We start from the raw sequence: 24186 nt of genomic DNA on the forward strand, positions 1-24186 counted from the left end.
CTCCAAGAAACTCAGATGTAAATCGGGCAACTTTCCCTTCTCCTTCAAAACCCCCTTAATCACTTCTGGTGTCAAATAAAGAGCACGAGAAATCTCAGCAACATCAGGTTCTCCCTTAGTGACATAGAATGGAATCTGGTCTCTGATCTGAAGACCCAGGATACTGGCATAGTCCTCCATCAAAGGTCCCAACAAATAATTCGGGAAAACAAAGCACCTCAAACCTGGGTCATAGAACTGGAGAAGAGTATGGATGGCGCTCCTATCACTGTCTGTGAGCCTGAAAACCAACTTCAGAATACCACCATACGTCTCACGGAACAACCCCACACGGGCAGGTGTAATCAATGCTATCATATCTCTCAGCACACCAATCTCTGGATCGAAGAAACTGTATACAACATCATCCTTCAAGCCGGTCCTCATGTTTGGAGCAAAGAAGTCTCTCAACCAGGATCTCAATCAAGAATGTCCCCTGCATATGGATAAACATGAGTTAGATGCAGATAAATGCAAAATGTGAATGATGTTGATGCATGAATGCAATGCACGGTGCCATCCTCCAAGTCATCTGAACATCCACTACACTGAGTTACGGCCTCTGAACTGATCACAACCATCTGAGGTACTGAGCAACCATAAATCCAACTCGGGAGTTCCGAAATAAACGGAACATATATATCACCATCATCATCACTGGAAAACCACTGATCTGATAACCACAAAATCATCCGTACCAGCCCAGGGAATCCTGAAATAAACGGATCCCCACTGATAAATACCACGGACAGAACTCCGGCGTCTCAGAAATAAATCCATAAATCCGACTTATAAATAGGACTCTGATCGATATCTGAACCATTAGTCACCATCAGAACATGCATCTGTAATAATCAACCCTCCCCTCACAGGTGAATTCTAATCAGGTCATCCTAAGGCGGATAATGGTCTCGACAATCGGACAAGATACTCAACGGGTTTGCCCTTTCGGGTGTGCCGCTGCAGCTCTCATAAGATCGTCTAAACCAAAGATCCGGGAAAGAACAGTCACCGAAGTCACCAGCTCAGATGAGGTAACTCAACCAAAGTGGATACTCCACAAAGGAAGGGCTCTCTCAAATAGTTGTCATGCAATGCACAATAGTCCTAGGTTGAGGTATCTGAATAGAACCTAACTCGCACAGGCAGCAAGTCAAGCAAACAGCAAATAAATAGCCAGTAAACATCGCAGGTGAACAGGTATCACACACTATATGCAAACAAGCGGCTCATACAAGGTTGGGCTTTAGTCAAGGGGTCATATCAACCTCGACAAACAAGCCAACTGGAAGGGGTATCTGACAAAGCTCTTAACCACTGACATTGACCGTCAGGGTGAGCAGATGAAAAGGTAATGAGGGTTGGTCCTCATAGCTCTTATCCCTGGCCTGGGAGAGCTTCAATCAATGAAGGTGTGGGAGTCCAGAATGGGGGACTCTACTCCACAATGACTGACTCTATATACAAGGATCTTGGGTGTTTATTCAAAATGCATCAGCACGTAGTGCGAGCAAGATGAAGGACTCAACTGAATAGCAGGGGATGGATTGCACATCCCTTCTATCTGCCAATGCCTCTTCAGTTAGGAGGTCTTTACATGTACCAGGCACAAAGATAAACAAGCACAAACATTTCCTCTTAAGGAGGGCTTCAAACAGGTGCCTGCCAAAATAACATGACAGATCTTCCAGACTACATGGAGAATAGGAAGTTACCTAAGTGGTATGCCAACCACAAGCAAAGCAAAGCAACTCAAATAATGAGTTAAAGCGGCTAAAGTACCTGTAAGAAAAGCTAAACCAGTCAATATTTACATTCAGACAAATCAAACAATCAACAACAGTCAGACAACCAATCATCAGACAACAATGGTGCAAGGCCTAAGGTGCAAGCAAACTAAATTGATTCACCATCCAAAAGACCTACAAAACAGCAAGGTTAGTTAACCAAAATAACTTGTATCACAAGTGATGATATCATATCAACCAATGTGGCTAATTGCTTGAAAGCCTGAAACGCACAACTCAAAATGTGAGTCCAAACCCCTAAGGCAAAGCCTAGGGTCAAAGATGGAGAAAAAAGTCAAAACAGCAACTAAAACTCAACATGAATCATCTTTAATCAATCATGAACATGTCCTAAAAAGGACCAAATCAAAATCATCAAGCAAAGTCATATAGTTAGCAAGAGAAGACAAAGGCAAATTCAAGGCACACAATTGGACATTAAGACTCAAAATTCCATATTAAAATAGAAATGACTCAAACAATTCTGGAAATTTTTATGATCACACAACATGTCCAATACAATCATCATGCCAAAAATCATAAACAGAGGAGCTCATTTGATATGGATATGGAAATGCACAAGTTGATCATCAAATTGTGTGACACACATTGTCACACCATGCAATCATGTACATAAAACAGAAATGAAAAATGAGAAAAATGCACAATCAAGCCTCAAACATCCATCAACATGTTGGGAACAATCATGCAAAATTTCATGGCATTTGGATCAATATCAAGCATTTCATGATAGAAAGAATGAGACAATGTCACAAAAGCATACATGATCAATCAACCAATCACAATTCAAAATCCAAAAATGGTAAAATCATAAAATCAAAACCATAAAGTTCTAGACATTTCAAGGATCATGTAGAAAAAACCTGGAATTATTTGGATCATTTTTCAATTTGATATGAATTTTCAAAGTTGACAAAAATATTTGAAATAAAAATGAACAATGTACATGGAAATGGAGGGAAAAGTGAATATGGAAATTAATTTGAAAAAGTGGCAGAGTGGAGGATCGAAGCGTGTGGCGCGCTGGATGAAACACAGTCGTTTCATTAATGTGTTGGCGCGCCAACTCAAGGTCAAAGGAGATGTGTGGAACGGTCAACAAAGCCTGGCCTATCAAAAGGCCACAGAAGCGCAAGCGTGGCAACTGACTGGGATGGAACCCTAACATAAAACCATAGGCGGAGCGTACTGTAGCTCGCGGAGGAAACAATCGTCTCCTTCATGGAGACGGCGAGTGAACAGTGCTCGCTCCAAAAAAAAATCCAGAATTCCAAAATAATTACATCAAACGAAAGATCTCGACGAGCACAACATGAATCCACTAATATTTTGGCCTAATTCCTCATATCTTTTGAGAATCGAAGCAAAACATTTTCTACCATCAAACTTTAAACACATATATCTCACTCAATAATCATCCATTTTTCATGTTCTTTATGTCAGAATTATCAGGAAGCAAGGATCTATCTAATCACAGAACAAGAATATGCAAGAAACTAGCAAGGTTATGTGGAAGAAATTTGAATTTTGGTTGAGAGGAAAAAATGGAGGGAAAATGAGATCTAGATCTAGAATGATGAATAATGAACAAATCTGTTATGATTTACCTTATATACCATGTGTTAATTACATTCTAATCAAAATTAAGCAAGGTTAATTGTGATTAAGTGAAAATAAGGTGTTTGGCCAAAAATGACATTTTGCATGGTGCATGGAGCAAATGGACGTGAACAGTAACCAATGGATGATCAATTTCACTTAAAATCTTCCAATTAACACAATGGCAAGGGTAATTTGTTCCCATGATGCACCAATTTCAAATTTAGCATTTTCCCTCCAAATTAAGCATGAATATGCATATGATCATAAGATGAATTTTCATGCAATGTGATGAATGCTTTGGAAAGTTAATGTCATGAGAAGAATTTGGAAAAAAGGAGCACTCAATTTGGAGTTATGAGTCAAAAGTTATGGCCTTTTGAAGTCCCATGCACACTTGACAATGATTGGATCATATCTCCTCAACCATTCATCATAAATTCATGATCTTGGACTTTTTGGAAATGGGAGAGAAAGATATTCAACTTTCATGTTGGACAAAATTTCATTTGAGGCTTATTTGATGATGTAAGATCAAGTTGAATTTGAACCAAAAACTTTCCACTTTTGGAAACTTTCAATTACAGGTCACTTTCCATTTTTGGAAACTTTTGATCTGACCTCAAATTCTTCAATGTGGATGTTTGTAATGACAAATGAACCTCTTTTGAGCATGAATGAGATGTTGAAACTCAATCCTCCACCTCCTAGCCCTCAGTTGACTTTCTGTTGACTTTCTGGTTGACAGATGACTCAGAAGTGTTCTGATCAGCTTGAGCCTCCACCACTTGGGGAAGTGCCTCCAAAATGAAACCCTAGCTTACACAAGCTCAATAATAATGACCATATGATCTCCATCCAAGAAATAAACCCCATCTCCTTGAGAAACCCTGACTGGTAGGATGACACTGATTAGGGTTGACCAGAGGTCAAAGTCCTAATCCCAAGGAATCTGAGCATGAACAATGAACCCCTTGAGGATGACATAACCATGATGATGATGATGTATCCTTTCAACCAAGATAATGCTCAACCTTCTTGAAGAACCAAGAAAACCCTAATTGAAGCACAAACCCTCAGATGGCTAGTGATCAATTTATGAGACCCTCAGACTTGAATCTCTTAACCTCTCTATCTTTTGAGAAAGACTTAGGAGGATGACTTATTTCTTTTCACATGATATGCAATATGCAAATGCCTAATGTCCTAAAAAATGAAATGCAATATGCTAAACTAGTCCCAAGGAGAGGAGGGCAAATTTTGAGGTGTTACACTTGGCTTGTGCGATAGCACCATTGTTATCATAATAGAGACCAATGGGATCCACAATGCTAGGAACCACGCCAATTTCACTAATGAACTTTTGATCCAAACAGCTTCCTTTGCTACACTTGAGGTAGCAATATACTCGGCCTCGGTTGTAGAATCAACAACTGTATCTTGCTTTGAACTTTTCCAACTTACAGCGCCACCGTTTAAGCAAAACACATAACCATTGGAATCATGCATATTAAAGTGTCTCAGCACTTTGTCTATGTATGTACTTTGACTTAGGTCAAGCAGTTTTGTGATCTATCTCTATAGATTCTGATTCCTAATATATATAGGCTGTTTCACCTAGGTCCTTCATAGAAAAGCATTTCCCCAACCAAGACTTTACTTATTGCAGGATAGGGACATCGTTTCCAATGAGTAATATGTCATCTACATATAATACCAGGAAAATGATCATGCTCCCACTAACCTTCTTGTAGACACAAGGCTCATATTCGTTCTTGATCCATGAGTGATGCATCACCTTGATCAGTTATGAGATATCCATATCTCTCAGGTAGGTGACGTATCCTGCCTGACCTACGTTGGTCTTGTTCTACTTGAGCAGGTTGCTCTTACACAACTACTTGTGTTTCCTGCTCTAATTCCTCCATAGGTGTATCAATGCTTTGTGATTCTTGAATTTCTTCAAGCTCTACTTTCCTCCCACTGGTTCCTTTGGAAATAAAATCCTTTTCTAGGAAAACTCCAGTTAGAGCGACAAACATTTTGCCCTCAGAAGGATTGTAGAAGTAATACCCTCCTTTTCTTTAGGATACCCCACAAATAAGCATTTGTCAGATTTGGGCGCAAGCTTAGTTGAAATTTGTCGTTTCACATAAACTTCGCAACCCCAAATCTTCATGTAAGACATATGTGGTTTCTTACCACTCCATATCTCATATGATGTCTTCTCAACCTTTTTGGATGGAACATGGTTAAGTCTGTAAGCTGTTGTCAATACTGCATGTCCCCAAAAGGAGTTTGGAAGATCAGCGTGACTCATCATGGATCGGACCATGTCTAACAGGGTTCGATTTCTTCTCTCAGATACACCATTCCATTAGGGTGTTCTAAGAGGAGTAAGTTGGGATAGGATCCCACACTCTTTCAGATGGTCATCAAACTCTAGGCTTAAATACTCACCACCTCGATCTGATCGAAGAGTTTTAATATTCTTACCTAGTTGGTTTTGTACTTCATTCTTGAATTCCTTGAACTTTTCAAAGGACTCTGATTTGTGTTTCATTAAATACACATAACCATATCTACTGAAATCATCAGTAAATGTGATGAAGTACTGAAAACCTCCTCTGGCTGGTATGTTCAGTGGTCCACATACATCAGAATGTATGAGGGCCAAAAGATCATTAGCTCTTTCACCTTTTCCTGTGAATGGAGACTTTGTCATCTTTCCAATTAAACAAGATATGCATGTCTCATATGATTCATAATCAAAAGAGTCCAAGAGTCCATCTTTATGGAGTTTGGAAATGCGTTTCTCATTTATGTGGCCTAATCGACAATGCCAAAGGTAAGTTGGATTTAACTCATTAGGTTCCATCCTTTTAGTATTAATGTTATAAATAGGCATTTCAAGATCAAGGACATATAGTCCATTGTTCATTTGTGCAGTAGCATAGAATATATCATTCAAATAAATTGAGCAACAATTGCTCCTTATTATAAACGAAAAAGCAAACTTGTCCAAACAAGAAACGGAAATAATATTCCTGCTAATTGCAGGTACATAATAACAGTTCTCTAACTGAATTATTAAACCACTAGGTAAAGTCAATACATAAGTTCCTACGGCTAAAGCAACAACCTTTGCTCCATTGCCAACTCGTAGGTCGACTTCACCTTTTGCCAAATCTCTACTCCTTTTTAGTCCCTGCACATTGGTACAAATGTGAGAATCGCATCCAGTATCTAATACCCATGATGCAGAAGTAGATAAATTAATTTCAATAACAAAAATACCTGAAGTTGAAGTCTCTACTCCATTCTTCTTATCTTTCAGGTACTTTGGGCAGTTTCTCTTCCAGTGTCCGGTCTTACCGCAATGGAAGCAGGTGCCTTCTTTTGCTATGCCTCCACTAGGCTTTAAAGCAGCAACAGTGGGTTTGGGTTTGGCAACTTCCTTGCCTTTCCCTTTATCACCCTGCTTGGTGGGCCTTTTGTTCTATCTCTTTCCATTTCCGATCATCAGAATGGACTTCCCTTTTGACTTCAGATTCTGCTCAGCAGTTCTTAACATGGCTAGCAGTTCAGGAAGATATTTGTCCATATCATTCATATTGAAATTTAGGACAAATTGACTGAATCTATCTGGCAATGATTGCAAGATCAAATCAGTCGCAAGTTCCTTTCTGAGGGGAAAACCAATCTCTCAAGATTTTCCACATACCCAATCATCTTGAGCACATGGGGACCTACAGGGGCTCCCTCAGCTAACTTGCCTTGAAAAAGTGTTTTTGAAACTTCAAACCTCTCATGCCTTGATTGCTCTTGATAGAACATCTTCAGGTGTTCGATCATATCGAACGTTGCCATGTTCTCATGTTGCTTTTGCAATTCTGAGTTCATGGTAGCTAGCATGAGACAAGCAGTTTCATTGGCATCATCGACATGCTTCTTATAAGCATCTCTTTCTGCCTTAGGTGCAGAACTAGGAGGTTCCTCTTCAGGAACAGGTTTCTCCAAGACATACAGCTTTTTATCATGTTTGAGGACAATCCTCAGGTTTCGGTGTCAATCCAGAAAATTTGTCCCAGACAATTTTTCTTTGTCAAGGATTGATCGCAAGATGTTGTTAGAGGTGTTTGTTGTCATGGTAATCTACATAAGAATTAATGAAAATATAAGTATCAATAACATATTTAATTAGGCCTTTAATTAAATATGCTCCCACTATTTTACTCAAAACAAATTACCCTCACCATTTGATTCGGAAAATCCCGTTGGAAGATTTTCTAGTGGGTCGAGATCCATATTTCACTTCGTTTTAAGTCCACGTAGGCGGATTACACAAAACTAGGTTATTTAGGTAGGAACTCCTTCCAATTGTATCTAATACAACTCTCGAATATTTTAGTTGGGTGAATAACTCCTTATTCCAATCCATCACATGGATCATTTCCAACTCTTGCTTCTAAACATATATAATCTTATTATAATTTGTTTAGTCAAGTTTGACCCATTATTTTAACAATTGGATATTACAATTATCCCATCGCACCTTACTAATATAGAACATGCACCTCGCGTAGGCGAAACCTACATTATTCGATACTAATCTTGATGAGTGTTAAAACTTGGAAAGCATAAACTTAATATTTAATTTGAGGGAATTTGCAATTATTCTGATCTCACCGCCTTATTTATCATATAAATCGTCTCTCACATGCATCAACATACATTCACATGCATCAACATACATATATAATGAAACAGTTATGGCCCCTAGCGCAATTGTTCTCTCAAGCCAATGAGAGAACCTAAGCTAACCTAATAACGATCTAAGCTTCTCCAAGCAAGATCTTCAAGGTTGTCCTCCTTTGATATTGACTTCTTCTCTTTCTTCATAACATTATATTACATAAAAGAAACTCGTTTTACATACGAGGGAGTGAGATGAGAAAAGAAGTTACATTGAGAGATTAAAAGAGAGGCACGACACGCAGGTCGTATTTTAAAACCCAAAACAAAATAAAGGAAAACTAAGGCCATAACCGATCACCACAAGACAATAATAAACACATTATTATTATTATTATTATTAATTTTAATTATTTTAATTAATTAAAACCAAATTAAATTTCGACGACCGATCACACTACGCAGAGTTAGCCGGGGTCCGCTGCCCGGTCAGCGTTGTGTTAACCGATTAACCAAATGCGTTAACCGGTTAACACTGTTGAAAATCTGTTCGTAATTTGTATTCTGTTTTGCGTTAACCGGTTAACCAAATACGTTAACCGGTTAACACTGTTGAAAATCTGTTAGAAAGTTGTATTCCGTCTTGCGTTAACCGGTTAACCATATACGTTAACCGGTTAACAATGTTTGAAAATCTTTAGAAAGCACAACTCTTGTGCAGTCACAACCCTAATCGCATAACTCTTTGACAACACAACCCTTGTGCCGTCACTAACCCTAATGCACCAATTTCAGACCGTCAAACACATCTCGATTGTTGATTCAGTATGATTGATCAACATGTCATTGCTTCACCATACTAATGTCGGATCAAGAAGCAAACGACCATTGAACGCTCAAAGGAAAACAACCATTAAGTGTTTGAATGAATGAAACAGGAACAATATATCATATATACCGTATTTTGCATCAGGATTACTTATATCATATATATAACTTGATCGATCTCGATTTAATTACTCGTTTATTCTTTGATTCATTATGTCTTTAATTGTATTAATACAGAAAATAAACAATTATCAGATTCATGGTTTCGTAAGTGGCTCTGATACCACTGAACGAGAATTGCGATCCAAAATGCAGCGGAATTTAAAAAATTTCTCCTTTAATGATCCTTACGAATGGGCATGATCAGTGATAGAATCGTTACCTCTTGTGGCGATCACGAACGTTGAACGATGACAACGCCTCTACTCAGTCCACACGAACGGATTCCTTCAATCTCAGTGCTAGCTGCTACGAATGAAGGCTTTGAGTGTGTGTGTGTGTGTGTGTGTGTGTGTGTGTGTGTGTGTGTGTGTGTGAGAGAGAGAGAGAGAGAGAGAGAGAGAGAGAGAGACGAAATTGCAAGTGTTACAATGCTTCTACACAAGGGTTCTATTTATAGAACCACTTGTGTGGGCTGCAAGCTAAAAAGCTCACTCAAGTGTATATGGCCCATATCTTATAATATGCCAAAATCACTTAAGCTCGTGGTACCTTACCATATTTCGTATTCTACTTAAGTACACCGTACCTTACGATGTTCTATAATTCACTTAAGGGCACCGTACATTACGGTATTCCTTAATTACTCTATCTCTCATCAATTCGTCCTTTGTGTGTGACCCTATAGGTTTTCGCGGCATTGGTAATTATATTAAATCACGTATTTAACATAATAAACAGTGAGCGGTATCTAGCAACACATCACTACTACCCAAGACACGAAAATGTCATGTGATCTGACAAATCCTTCTGTGATAATAATTATCTGTATAATTACCCTTTTGCCCTTATGTCTATATTGAACACAAGGCATAGACCGTGTCATCCTTGTCCAGTTCAATATTGGGCCCATAGACATTTATCCTGTTACGCAGGATGGGCAAATCCCATCTAGGTCACTCATGTCCCTTAGCATGCGTCGTGGAGTACCCATCAACTGTCTTTATGGTCATCCAGTTACGGACAACGTTTGATCAGCAATAAGGCACTCGACTCTACATCTAGGGTCCATAGTGGTTTCAGGTCGAAGGGTGGTATACACCACTATCACCATGAGAATAACTTATGACACTTTGCATAACATTCTATATAGTATTCTCATAGCGGGTCAATCCAATATAAATATTACTCTTAATATTCATACCTATGTTTGAGACTTCATAACTCCTTATCCATGATCCATGAGATGTGATCATCAGTCTATAAACATAATAGTCTTCATGCTTTAATGTTATCCCACTTCACAATAAAGCTCAACTACGGATACTTTAAGAATAGTGTCCTTATATTTAATGTGCTCTCATGATTAAGTCACACTTGATACATTGAACGAACTATCTATTCCATGGACTTTATTAAACAAACATAATGAAGAAAAAGCCTTTTATTATTAATAAACAATTCGATACAAGTACCAAAAGTATTGGCCTCTAGGGCTTACACCAACAACATACTGGCTAATGAGCAGCCATCTCTCTTTCCATAATGCTGTCGGTATCCTCGACCTCGGTGATCCGATCGAACTCCCTGGGTATCACAGACACCATACCGACTAAGATAGCTAGGGAAGACTCAAATCCTGAGTCAAAATTATCAGTTAACATCTCATCTTCAATAGTTGTTTGATTGTACCTTTCTCTGGCCGCTTCTGCTGGATCGTTAAATTTCCTTTTGTAGAAGCTTGAGTTTTCCCTTTGTCTCGTAGGTACGTTAGTGCTAGATTGAGCTTTGTCTTTTTCACCAGCATCCCTCTGGGCTTTCCTTCTCCTCTTCTCCCTTCTCCATTGAGACATTGTCATAGGGTTTTTTCCTTTATAATTCTCAGAGACATGGGAGATTCTCTTGTCAGCCTGAAATTCCCTACGGTAAGATAACGATGAACCTCTTTCAACCTCGAAGCTCTGCCATTTCCCTTGACTGAGTTTCCTTCCATTTACTAGCTTTACCCACTTCCCATTTGACACTTTCGCACTAGGTTTAAAAGAAATGGGGTTAGTAGCATGACCTTTTCTCTTTGCTTCACCAAGTGTCACCATCGGCCGTCTTGGATCATGGTATCTCCTTGGGTCAAAAGCCCTCATGGTCTGAACAGCCGATTGACTTTGAAAAGCTTTGACCCCCTTTGTGATTCGCTCTCCTTACCCCTTCAAAATTTTGGGCCGCCTTCTTGTCGAACACAGCGTTGCACCGAGGGCACAACATGACTTCCGATTGCTTCTTCTGGCACCTTCGAAGGAAGTCAGACAGGGTTTCGTCCTCTTTAGGGAAGGCGATTTTGTTATATTCTTCCTGTCGACATTCATCGTCAACTTCCATGGAGGTCTCCTGGGATATCTTGACCATATTAACCTCCATGTTGACATCTTCAGTGATGTCCAACTTTTGGAATTGTAATTGAAGGCCCTTAGTGACCTTGTCTATCTGCACGAAACCATCAGCGGTTTCCTTGGTGATTATCATCAGTTTGGAACCTTCAGCGACCCCAACATCAGACACATCAGCGTTTTTGTTGGTGGCATCTCCCACAACTTCTTGAATGAAGTCATTAAGAGATTCCTGATCAAGGCATTCAGAAACCTTAGCCATAACAGGTTCATTGACAAAGTCTTCAGTGACTTCAGTCATGTCGAAATCATTAGTGACTTCGACTAGGTTCACTTCCTATGGCTCCGTATAATGGGCGTCAGCTACTTGCAGAGGATCGGAGTCGATCTTCATCTGGCTCCGAGTTTTGTCTCCAAATTTGAGTCTCCCTTCTTGGATGGAATTCTACACAAGATCCCTGAAAAGAAAACATTGAGATGTTTTATGACCCAGAAAACCATGGTATTTGCAAAACCCTCTTTTCTTTCTTTGTTCTAAAGGAGGTACTTTAGCACCCGGGGGTACTATATTTGACCATCCTTAACTAACAAGTCAAAAATTTCGTCACATTTTGTAACGTCGAAAGTATAAATTTTCTTGGGAAATTTATCATTCTTTTCTGGTTCGATAGGGTTTTTTCCATTCGAAGGGGCCAAAACTTTACACGCATAAGGTGACCCTTGCTTCAATTCGGCAAGGTCGATCTTGTTTTCATCGAAGTCTGAAAGTCCGTTGCAGGACCCTTCATTATCATTTCTGAAATCGACATAGGCTACCCTTTTATTTTTATTTGCCCTAGCCTTTTCTTCCTTCAAATGTTCTAACTGTCGAACCCTATCAGCCAGTTGGGCCATATCTCTCAGATACTGGGTATCTAATTTCTTTCTAATCGAATAGTCAAGGACCCTAGCGGCCATTTCGACCAGTTCATGCTCTGGAACTTGTGTAAAACACCTAGCTTTGAGTAATCGAAACCTATTCAGATAGTCATCAATTGGCTCAGTAAACTTTCGTTTGATACTAGCCAGTTCCTTCAGACTTATCTTCATTTGTCCCATGTAAAACTGCTCATGGAACATTCTCTCTAGTTGATTCCAAGTGAGATCGAACTTTGTAGCAAGGTGGTGAACCATATGAAGGCATTCTTTGTGAGAGAACTTGAAAAAAACTTTATCCTAAGGTTCTCATTGTTTGACATGTCTCCTGCCTCAATTAAATATCTAGCCACGTGTTCGACAATGGATTCAGTAGTATTCCTATAAAACTTAGTGAATTTGGGGATTTTTGTTCTAGGGGTGCTTCTTCCTGTACGATATACTCTTACAGAGTTGAAATATAATTTGGCCTTCAAAGGCCGAAGTTTACCCCATTTTGAACCATAATCCTCTCGACCATGGCTGCTAGATTATTATCTGCTACCAAATCGTCATGTCGAACTTGCCGTATGATATCATCGGCGTTTTGGTTTCTATTTACCATTACTACCCTTGGTTCCCTTTCTCTGGGTATTTATGGTTCGATCCTAGGGGGTACAACTCCTACTTCCTGATTCAGCATCTCTGGCTGCAGTTGATTTTGTGGGATCTGGTTGATAGTAAGGTCTTCTTCGAAGGTGCCCCCTGGTTTTCTCTTACCCAATCCCTAGGAGGGTGTCTCTAGGGCTGAGGTACACCCAGGAATTCAGACATTCGCGCCACCTGCGCTGTCATCTGTTGATTCGGCTGAGCCGTATTTTGAATCAGAGGATTCAATACGGTGGTCAATGTTTGGGTCAACATTTGGACCATCTCATGGTTACTTTCGTTCATTTGTTGTCTCCACACTGCTGCAGAGTTATTGGTAAGACTAGGTAGTTGGGTCTGGTGTCTCAAACCTGAAGATTGGTTATTTCGACCCATGTTAACCCTAGACCCTTGTACTAGAGAGTTTATGTTAACCACTGGTTCTGAGGAAGTTGCACCAACGTTGTGTAAACTGGCCATCACTGAAGCTGGCATTTCATATGGTTGTTCTCGACCACCAAATGGTATCGAGAAACCAGGGGGTACCAAATGCCTGCTTGGAATATTTCCAATTGGTGGGGGAGTATGTGGAGGTCCCTTAGGCCCGATATAAGTTAAAATTGGTTCAGTATGGGAGATTGAATGCGTTGGCTAAAAATTTACACTTCATTAAAGGGAAAAATTTATAACATATTATTATTTACTTCATTTATTCCTACTAGTATTAATTTTATTCACTTTTTATTTTTATTACTTTAACTAAAATCATATAACTAATAATATAGATTTTTATTTATAATTCACTTACGTGAACATGAACATGGTTTTTTTATTTAAATCCATTTTTAAATAGTTAATTTTGTTTTGTTTATATTTTATCAAGTATATGTTTTTGAATTATTGTTGTTATTATTATTATTATTATTATTATTATTATTATTATTATTATTATTATTATTATTATTATTATTATTATTATTATTATTATTATTATTAGTTTGTCACTTGAAATATTTTGAATTTAATTATCTAATTTAAAGTATTTTAACTAATTAAAACATTTATAGCCCTCATAGTACATTAATTTGAATTCAACATTAATAAATAGAAATTGAATAGCATGGGTGGTATTCTAATACTAACTAGGTAAATCATATAAAAAAAATACTAATTAGGTAAATTACTCAGTGTGTTGCACGGATTTTATTAAAATATTTATTAAGATTTTTTTTGAAATTTAAAATATTAATTTTAATAAGTACAATCCACTAAATGAATACATTTTTGAATATGGTTAGGTATTTCATTTAAATATTGATTTATATTAAAAATAAAAGATTTTTTTTTAATTTATGTATTTGATTAATTTAAATCGTAAATTTTACAAAAAGAAAATTAATAAAATTTATTGTCAATTCCATAAGTTCAATACATTGAAATTATATATTATATTTGTCCATAATATTACCCATATAAAAACTTTAAATGTAATTCACATATTAGCGTCACCTTTTATATTTATATTGTTTATATTTATATTTATTAAAACTTGTAATAATAGCTCATTTGAATTATAATTTTTTTAATAGAGATTAGATTCATAATACATATAAGAATAGACTAGTCAACACTTTAAATGTCCATTTATGGTTTAATATATAATTTTAAAAAATTAATAAAACAATTTAAATTTATACTACATTTGGATGAATATCATTTACAATGTCAATTTAAAAAAGATATATAAAATTTGCATTGTCTTTTTTTTTATCTTTTTCATTTATTGTACAATATTTCTTATGATCTATTATTTTTAAATACTTATTCGTTTATATATTCAAAAGTTGCATCTATCCTTTATTTTATTTTTATAATGGTAACATATTATGTATTCATAAATTTAAATTGAAAGTAAAAAACAATTATTTTCATCAGTTAAAAAATAAAGCTAATCACTAATTAAAAATATTAATTAGGATACTTAAATGAGAAATAAAAGATTATAAGTCATCGATTTGAAACAAATATTTTAATTAGTAATGATATTATAAAATGATTAAATCAAATTCATGGTGGGAAGATTCTTTTATGTTTTCTTCTTCTTCTTCAGGAAATTTGTTCAAATCAAATTCATAATCTGCCTCTTCATTTAAATCAAAATTCAATACAACTCTTGATAATACTTCATCTTCGTTGTCATCTTGTTCTTATATCTTGTCAAAAGAGTCTTCCACTATTTCTCCTTCTTCTTGCTCCAATGAGTCTTCCACTCTTTCTTTTTTTTGAACATCCATGGAGTCTTTTGTTGTTTCCACCAGAGCTCTTTTGTTTTGCACTTGATAATTTAAACAATGCTACTGATCCTTTTTATAGAATTTTAAGTCTTCAATTGGTAAATTTGTTCCTTTGACAAAATTTAATGCTAATACATTTTTCTATGTAACATTGGAAGCTATCATTTGAATTTAATTTTTATTGACCAGCCAATACTTTGAATAGGAATGAGAGTTATGTATGGGAATGAGAGTACGTATTAAGAAAGAGAATTTTATGGAAAATGTGGAGTGAGTTATTACATATATTAAGAAAGAAAAATTTATGGAAAATATAAAGTTAAGTTATTTAAATAGTAAGGGTATAATTGACAAATTGTAACATTAAAACATCAAAACGACACTTAAATAGGAACAAAAAAAATCTTCTAAAACGACACTTAAAAAGAAACGGAGGGAGTACTATATTAGTGATAAAATAAGACATAAATCCATTATGACATTAACCATCTGTAAGCCCCAATTGTTTTCTCTTTTGTAAAAAGAAATATAAAACTTAACTCAATGGTCTTGTCATAAAAAATATTTATTAACTAATGATTTTTAAGCTTTGTAGGTATTGTCCAAATAATTTAAACTTTTATAAATAAAAGATTAAAAAATTAATTCATTGAACTTATTATAAAAAAAATTAATCTTGATTTTTCAGTTTTTTAATATATTATCCAAAGAGAATTAAGTAGTCAAAAAACTATATATTACCAAAAGCTAAAAGTATGAAATGCTTATTTTAATTTTCTTTATTTAAAAATATATTAGAATGTATGTGAACAATCTCCTTTACTTAGTAGCATATGATAACTATTTTTTAAAAAAAAAGTTTTAATATGAGGTCATCAAAGATTATTTATGAAATAAATGAACAATAACTTTTGATATAACAACACTCAATAAAAGTTGTAACTGATTAAATTATTTATTAAAACTTTCATTAGTACAATTAATGAGTTAATAATTATAGTTTATTTTCTTAAAAATGAATGGTCATAGTTAGAAATATGTTAAGTAATATGAAAAAATAATATTATTACATATATTTATGTCACCAAGTTAAACTCAATAAAAAACGTGCGAATATAAAATTATATTATGGAAAAGTAATAGTTTTTCTTACAATAAAGTTCTAAAAGATATTATTATATTTAAAAAATAACATCAATACAACTTTTTTATAACACTGGCGTATCAGTACCCATTATAAAAAAAATATAACATAATTAAATATGTAACGATTAACTACTTAGAAAATGGCTTACTATAAAAAATTAAAAACACTTAGTAAATTACTTCTTGACTTTGACATTAGGTAAAACCATCTCAAATTGAATGGATTGAATTATATATATATATATATATATATATATATATATATATATATATATATATATATATATATATATATATATATATATAACCGTCGTATCCATGTGTTCTCTTTTAAGATAATACACTACTTTGAAGTTGAAATGCTCTGATTAAGTATGGTTATAGGAGAAAAAGAGAGAAACTATAACATATTATTTGTGGCTGACGGCTTTTACTTCATGAACATAACAACGGTTATTACTTCATGAACATAGCAACGGTTATTGATGGTAGGGCAGAATACAAATATAAGGGGATTTATTTCTGCTGATCCTACGTAGCAATGGTGTTAATGAACAATGTGGTATACCAGTATGATCATACATATCACTCTTACACACTATTTGACATTGGAAACAATTTGGTTTTAGTGCTTGCCTATAGATATTATGTATTGTTTAGGATGTTATTACTTTTGGCTAATTTTATAGCTACCTTATATTTCTTAAAAAAATAATTAATCTACTAGGGACTATAAACCTCCGGTTTAAAAGTAGGGGTGGCAAACGGGCATGCCCGCCCCGCAAAAGCCCGAAAAAAATGGGGCGGGGCGGTCATAGTTGAGGATGTGGGCCTAAAACTTAGACCCGCCCCGCAAAAAAGTGAGGGCGGGGCGGGGAAAGCCCGCGGGCACTGCACTCTTTAAGTCTAAAATTGCAAAAATTTATATAAATACACGTACCCGCAAAAGCCCGCGAAAAAAACGGGACGGGGAGGGGCGGACACATTTGAGGGTGAGGGCCTAAATCCTTGGCCCGTCCCGCACAAAAGTGCGGACAAAACGGGCATGCCCAGCGGGTCGAGCCCGTTTTGCCACCCCTATTTAAAAGCGTCGCAATAACATTAAAAATAAAATATCAAATAAAATTAATGATATTTTGAAATTATCACAAATAACTATTTAAGGCAGTTCATAAATTGTTTAAAATAGTAACGACAGTTAGAGTGGTGGTTTTTCAAACCTTCGTAGATTATGTTGACGACCCATGCTTTTATGGCAGAAAAGAAAACCGTCGCGACCCAACTATTGTGGCGGTTTGAACCGCCGTAACAATAAAAAAAGCATCACAACTTATTTTTTTTTTTCTTGTAGTGAATTATGTTTCGTGATTCCTTAACTGCATATACATAGTCTTTCCCGTTACTTCCTAAGAAACAGGTAGTCAGCAACCCCTAATTAAGGTGGAGCAGTTAATACTTTTTAGGAGTCCCCAAAATCCCGATCCATAAGGTCGAGAAGATAACTTAGAACATACACAAAGAACTTTGAGAATACATAACTTCTCACCTTACGTGAGTTTGCTCTCTCCATAGTCAAAACACCATAGAATAGGGTTTCTTACTAGCATGAGCAAGCTTAACCCACAAAAAATCACTAAGATCTCTAACAACCCGTACTAGCATGATGGTGCCACGATTATCTACTTTTGATAAGTATAACTTATAAAGTAGGATTTTTTTTTATCATGTGATAATTTTTTTTATGAAACTGTTTTTCCTCACTCCCTTCCTACCCACATATCCCCCTTCTTTAACAACAAACCTACACCCATGAATACATCCACAACCACAAGAAACTACATATCCCTCACAACCCTTATGTCATCCCACACCTCAACACCAGCCCCAAAAATCACATTTCTCAATCCCAAACAATCATACCCAACTCTCCATCAAACACCATACTCGATACTCTACCACACACCACAGCTCTGCATGATTCAACCAATACATTCAACTAATATCCTCAATTACCCAACACATCCCCTCCTCTCATTTATCCTACTAGAAAATTCAGTTAACCCCTCACATATTTGCAAGATTACCATTGTTCCCTCCTCACAAGTACATCTAGTACTCCTTCTATCCTTGATCCAAGTAAATCTATTTATCCTATTCAAAGTTTTCTCTTATAATAACTCATCTAATAGCCACAAGTGCTTTAATTTAAAACTATCAACCCTAATTGAACCTTTTTCTTATACTCGGGCTACCACTAACCTTAATTGGCATCAAGCTATTAACAACGAGTTGCAATCCCTTAATACCAATCACACTTGGGACTTTGTCTCCCTTCCACCAACAAAGAGACCCATTGACTCCAAGTGAATTTTCAAAATTAAATTCTCAATCAATGTAACTGTTGAAAGGTATAAGGTGTGATTAGTAGTTAATGGATTCAATCAAAATGAAGGTAGTGATTATCTTAAACCTTTTAGCCCATATGTTAAAACTACCAGTATTCGCATTACTTTCTTTGGCTTCCTCTAACCATTGGTATCTTGAACAATTAGATGTTAACACAACTTTTTTGGATGTTTACATGAAAAATACTCATGGCTTAAAAGTTTCAAATAAATATTTGGTTTGTAAATTAAATAGGTCTATTTATGGCCTAAAACAAGCAAGTAGATCGTGGAATCAAAAACTCACTTCTACCATTTCTAACTTAGGCTACATTCAATCTAAATCGGATTACTCCTTGTTCATAAAAAGTAACAATAAGCACGTTACTTGTGTTTTAGTATATGTTGATGATTTATTCATTGCAGGTAAAAATATGAATGACATTGATCGGTCATCATTTTCACTATGTTTTCGTTGTTTATCCGACAAGAAACTGAGGATTGTGGGACACTGTGTACGCATTATTGTACCTTTAAATTTAATTTTCATTTACGTAAGTTATTTAAGCATTTTTATTAATTGTCAGTTTTATTTTATGTTTTCGCAATTTTAAGCATTGGTTGTCTGTGTTTATGTCCTCCAGGTCAAGGTAGAAGATTCAAGGGATTCAATGCGAGACATGAGAAGTTCCGGCAGTCGAGGAAAGAAGAAATTCTCAACACAGGAGGCCTGACACGACCACCCGTGTCACTTGACACGTGACGTGTCAGGAACAAGACAACTCAACCCAGGAAGAACCAAGACAGAGGCTTAACACGGCCTCCCGTGTCAGGTCACCTGGGGGGCATGGCAGTGCACCTTAGGCGTGTCAGGAAAAGTAGAGAGCTGACAAGGGTCGTGTCATCCCAGGCTCACATTTTTCCAATTTTTGGGATTTTCAGCGGGCTTGAGCTACAAGGACGTTTTGGAGATTTCCACCTTCTTCCAAGGGATTTTCACTATATTATGAGAGTTTCTACAAGAGAAAAGATCATCTTGTAACGAGACGAACACATAATTGTCAAGACGGTCGAGAATTAAAGAGATTAAGGAATTCCGAGAGCGGAAGATTTTCATGAGCGGAAGCGATTGAAGATCTAAGTCATCCAATTACTTGTAATGTGTATTTTTCATCTTGAATCTGTTTTGAACAACATGAGTAGCTAAACCCCCAATGTTAGGGGGTGTCCTTGATTTAGATCTGTAATGACTTTGAGTTTACGATTGCATTTATAATATTGTTTTTACAGTAATCTTTTGATGTCTTTAATGCTTTCTCTTTCGGACCAATCGATATTGTTTTATGGTTATCAATTAGGCAAGACCGTCATTGATAAGGTTGTCATAAGATTACTCTGTAGTAGATATCACCTAGGACTAGGGATACCCTATATGAATCAGAGCATTCTTGATATGATAAGGCTTAACTTCACCACAATTGCCTATGGACATAGTAATTAGGGTAGAACGATTAAAGGTTTTCTCACCAAGGACTTGGAAGAAAATACCATTGAGAATTGATAGTAATTGTTATTTGTTGATGCAATAGTGACTCAGAGTTGTTACAGGAACAAATTATACACCTTCCCTGTCATTGTTCCTCTTCCCTTGGAAACCCTTATTTTATATTATTATTTTCCTTTGCCTTTATTTTTATAATTTTGAATTAAAAAACCCCAACACTAGTTTTTGTTTAATTGAACGATGATTTGAACTCAATATTAACTTGCAGTCCTTGAGATCGACATTCGAAGAATTTCCCCTTTATTACTATAACAGGAAAAATAATACACTTGCTATTTTTCCGATCAAGTTTTTGGCGTCGTTGTCGGGGACTGCCAAAATATAGAGTTTATTTTTAAGTTCAATTAAAATTTTGTTGCTTTGCAATAAAATTATTTTTTTGTCATTTATATAATTTAATTTACTAATTTGTGTATGCGAGGAGAACCCTCACCTGAATTTCTTTTTGACACACAAATCGAGAGAATCCTTCACCGGAGACGCAAAAATACAAGATTAAATTCCAAAGAAGAAGTTCCCTCTGATCACTCATATTTCGAAAAAGAAACTATGGCTGAAAATCCTCCGATTCCACCTCCAGAAAGACTCATATGTGACTATGGAGGTGCAAACGCGACGGGTGATAGACTGTCCATTGTCAACCAACCGGTGAATGTGACAAATTTTCAATTGCATCCTTGCACAATCAATCAACTGGAAAAAAAGTTTTCACCAGAAAGGTTAATGAAGATGCCAACAAGCACTTACAGAGATTTCTGACCAAGAGTACTACTTTGAAAATTGATGGTCATACTGATGAAGCAAAAAAGTTAAGAATATTCCTGTTCACTTTAGTTGAAGATGCGGAAGAGTGGTTCTACTCTCTCTCAGTCGGCAGTATCGCATCATGGGAAGAGATGGAAACTGCATTCTTAAATGAGTATTTTCCAACATCAGTATTCCTGAGAAAAAGGTATGAAATCCTAAACTTCAAATAGAAGGACGATGAGTCTTTGGGAGATGCCTACAAAAGATTCAAAAGGGTCTTGGTGGCTTGTCCGAATCATAATATGGATCAGACTGAACAGATGCAGATGTTTGTTAACAGGCTGAAAATAAAGACAAAATAGTTGATTGATACAGCAGCCGGTGGCTCAACAAATTTCTCAACAACCACCAATATTAAAAGGATTATTGAAGCGATAGCTGCCAATGAGCATCTGGAATTATACGACATATGTACAAGCAAGCCTGAAGGAGTCATTGATCTAAAATTGGAAGCTAATAAAATCCGTCTGGAAGACACAGTCGCTGCCGAAGTGAAAAAGAAATTAAAGACTATGAATATAGGTATTCAACAGATAGCTCAAGTTCAACCGACTCAAGCCATCACTTATGAAATCTGTAATGGACCTCACCACACGGTATATTTCTTTGCAACTCCTCAATAAATTGAAGAGATAAAGTTCTTAAAGCAGAATAACCCCTACTCCAATACTTACAACCCAGGTTGGAAGAATCATCCTAACTTCTCCTGGAAAGATTAGAGACGGAATGCTCCGCAACAGGCTCAAGGACAATATCAGACCCAGTATCAATAACAGCAGCAACAGCAAGCACCTAAAAAGGCAGAATAGGAGATTGCCATTGAAAAATTAGCCGCTCACAATATTCAGTTCCAAGAGGAGACTAGAAACAATCAAAGAACACCACTGCCTCAATAAAAACTCTCGAAGTCCAGATGGGTCAGATAACACAACAGTTAGATTCAAATTCTCAAGCTCCAGGTACCTTGCAAAGTGGTACAGTGACAAATTCGCGTGAGCATAATAATGTTAATGCTGTAGTGATCAGAAATGGTAAGTCAACTGAAAACCAGAAGAAAACAGTGCGAAGGAAGATGGGTTGTTAGAGGTTGATTTAGAAATCAAAGAAACTAAGAACCAAGAACCTAGAGGAAGAAGTAGTGATAATGCATGTAAAGGAGAAATAAAAAGTTCCTAAACCAATCATCAAACTCCCTTACCCTCCGAGACAAAAGACGAGAGATCAACATGAAAAAAAGAATTGAGAACTTTTTGGAAATGTTTAAGAAACTTGAAATAAACATTCCATTTTTTGAAGCTCTAGAACAAATTCCAATATATGCCAAATTCATGAAAGATATCATATCCAAAAAGCACTCCACAAATATAGACCCAATCATCCTAACTGAAATGTGTAGTATCATTCTCCAAGGTATGAAAATTCATGTGAAAAAGAAAGATAGAGGGTTTGTTACTATTCCTTGCACTATTGGTGATAGAAAATTCAAGAAGGCTCTGATTAATTTGGGATCTAGTGTGAGTTTGATGCCACTGTCCATCTACAAAAAGTTGGGCCTTGGAACCGTTCAAGACACTAGAATGACGCTTCAGTTTGCCGATCGCTCAGTTAGGCGACCCTATGGAATCGTGGAAGATGTTCTGGTAAAGATATATAAGTTTGTATTTTCGGTTGACTTTGTCATTCTTGAGATACCTGAAGATGAAGAGATTCCTCTCATATTGGGCATACCATTTTTAGAAACAGGACGGTGTATGATAGACATAGAGGAGGAACAATGACTCTCAAAGTCTATGACGAAGAATTGAAAATTGGTGTCAGAAACACAATGCAATACAAAGATGATGTTGGCACGAGCCACACTGTAGAGGTCATAGATCAATTGATTTCTCAAGAAATTGAAAAGAAAATGCCTCAGACACAATTAGAACGTGTTTGGAGCTTATCAATTTTTAAAGGTGATGACGACGAGAGAGAGTCAGAAGTGCTAGCTATGATGGAGGAACAACCTCAGTGGATTAGATCTAAACCACACCGGTGGGAAGATTTAAGACCACCTCCACCATCAGAAGACACTCAAGAGCCCAAAAGGGGGGCAGATCTGAAACAATTACCGACAAATCTGAAATATGTGTTTCTTGATGCTAAAAAGAAGTGCCCAACTATTATTAATGCCAGTTTAAAAAGAGTCAAAGAAGAAGAACTCATTCAGGTACTAAAAAAATACAAGAATGCAATTGGATGGGCGATTGAGGATTTGAAAGGTATTAGCCCGACAGTTTTCATGCACAAGATCTTGATGGAAGATAATCACAACCCAGTAGTTCAACCACAACAAAGACTTAATCCATCCATGGAAGAAATGGTCCGCAAAGAGGTAGTAAAATTGTTGGATACGGGGCTAATTTACCCCATACCCGACAGCTCATGGGTTAGTCCAGTGCATGTGGTACCCAAAAAGGGGGAACTATTGTGATAAAAAATATGAAGAATGAGTTAATCCCAACCAGAACTATTACAGGTTGGAGAGTATGCATTGATTACCGGAGGCTGAACATTGCAATAAGAAAAGACCATTTCCCTTTAACATTGATTGATCAAATTTGGGAAAGGTTAGCTGGTCATGATTACTATTGTTTCCTTGATGGATACTCGGGGTATAATCAGATTGTTGTGGCTCCTAAAGATCAAGAGAAGACCTCCTTCACATGCTCATATGGTATTTTTGCATACAGGAGAATTCCATTTGGGTTGTGCAACACACCTACCACATTTCAGAGGTGTATGACATCCATATTTGCAGACATGCTTGAAAAGCATATGGAAGTATTTATGGATGACTTCTCTGTTTTAGGTTCTTCTTTTGATAAATGTCTGGCTAACTTGTCCCTTATGCTGGAAAGATGCCAGCAAAAAAGTTTGATCCCAAATTGGGAGAAG

At 36.4% G+C, this 24186-nt stretch overlaps 1 protein-coding gene across 1 annotated transcript; it reads left to right on the forward strand.

Annotated features, from left to right (window-relative positions):
- The first annotated feature begins 22162 nt into the window (after positions 1–22162).
- On the forward strand, positions 22163–23027 carry LOC127122869 (uncharacterized). Its single transcript, XM_051053146.1, has 2 exons — positions 22163–22280; positions 22546–23027. Exons 1-2 carry the CDS (start codon positions 22163–22165, stop codon positions 23025–23027), a joined length of 600 nt encoding a protein of 199 aa, XP_050909103.1.
- The last annotated feature ends 1159 nt before the right edge of the window (positions 23028–24186 follow it).

This window comes from Lathyrus oleraceus, chromosome 2, assembly GCF_024323335.1.
Source record: "Lathyrus oleraceus cultivar Zhongwan6 chromosome 2, CAAS_Psat_ZW6_1.0, whole genome shotgun sequence".
NCBI lineage: Eukaryota > Viridiplantae > Streptophyta > Magnoliopsida > Fabales > Fabaceae > Lathyrus > Lathyrus oleraceus.

Coding starts and splice junctions, on each gene's coding strand:
- LOC127122869 (XM_051053146.1), top strand. CDS start 22,163: ATGGGTCAGATAACACAACAGTTAGATTCAAATTCTCAAGCTCCAGGT. Junction 22,281..22,545: donor TGCTGTAGTGATCAGAAATG/GTAAGTCAACTG, acceptor CATTTTTTGAAG/CTCTAGAACAAATTCCAATA.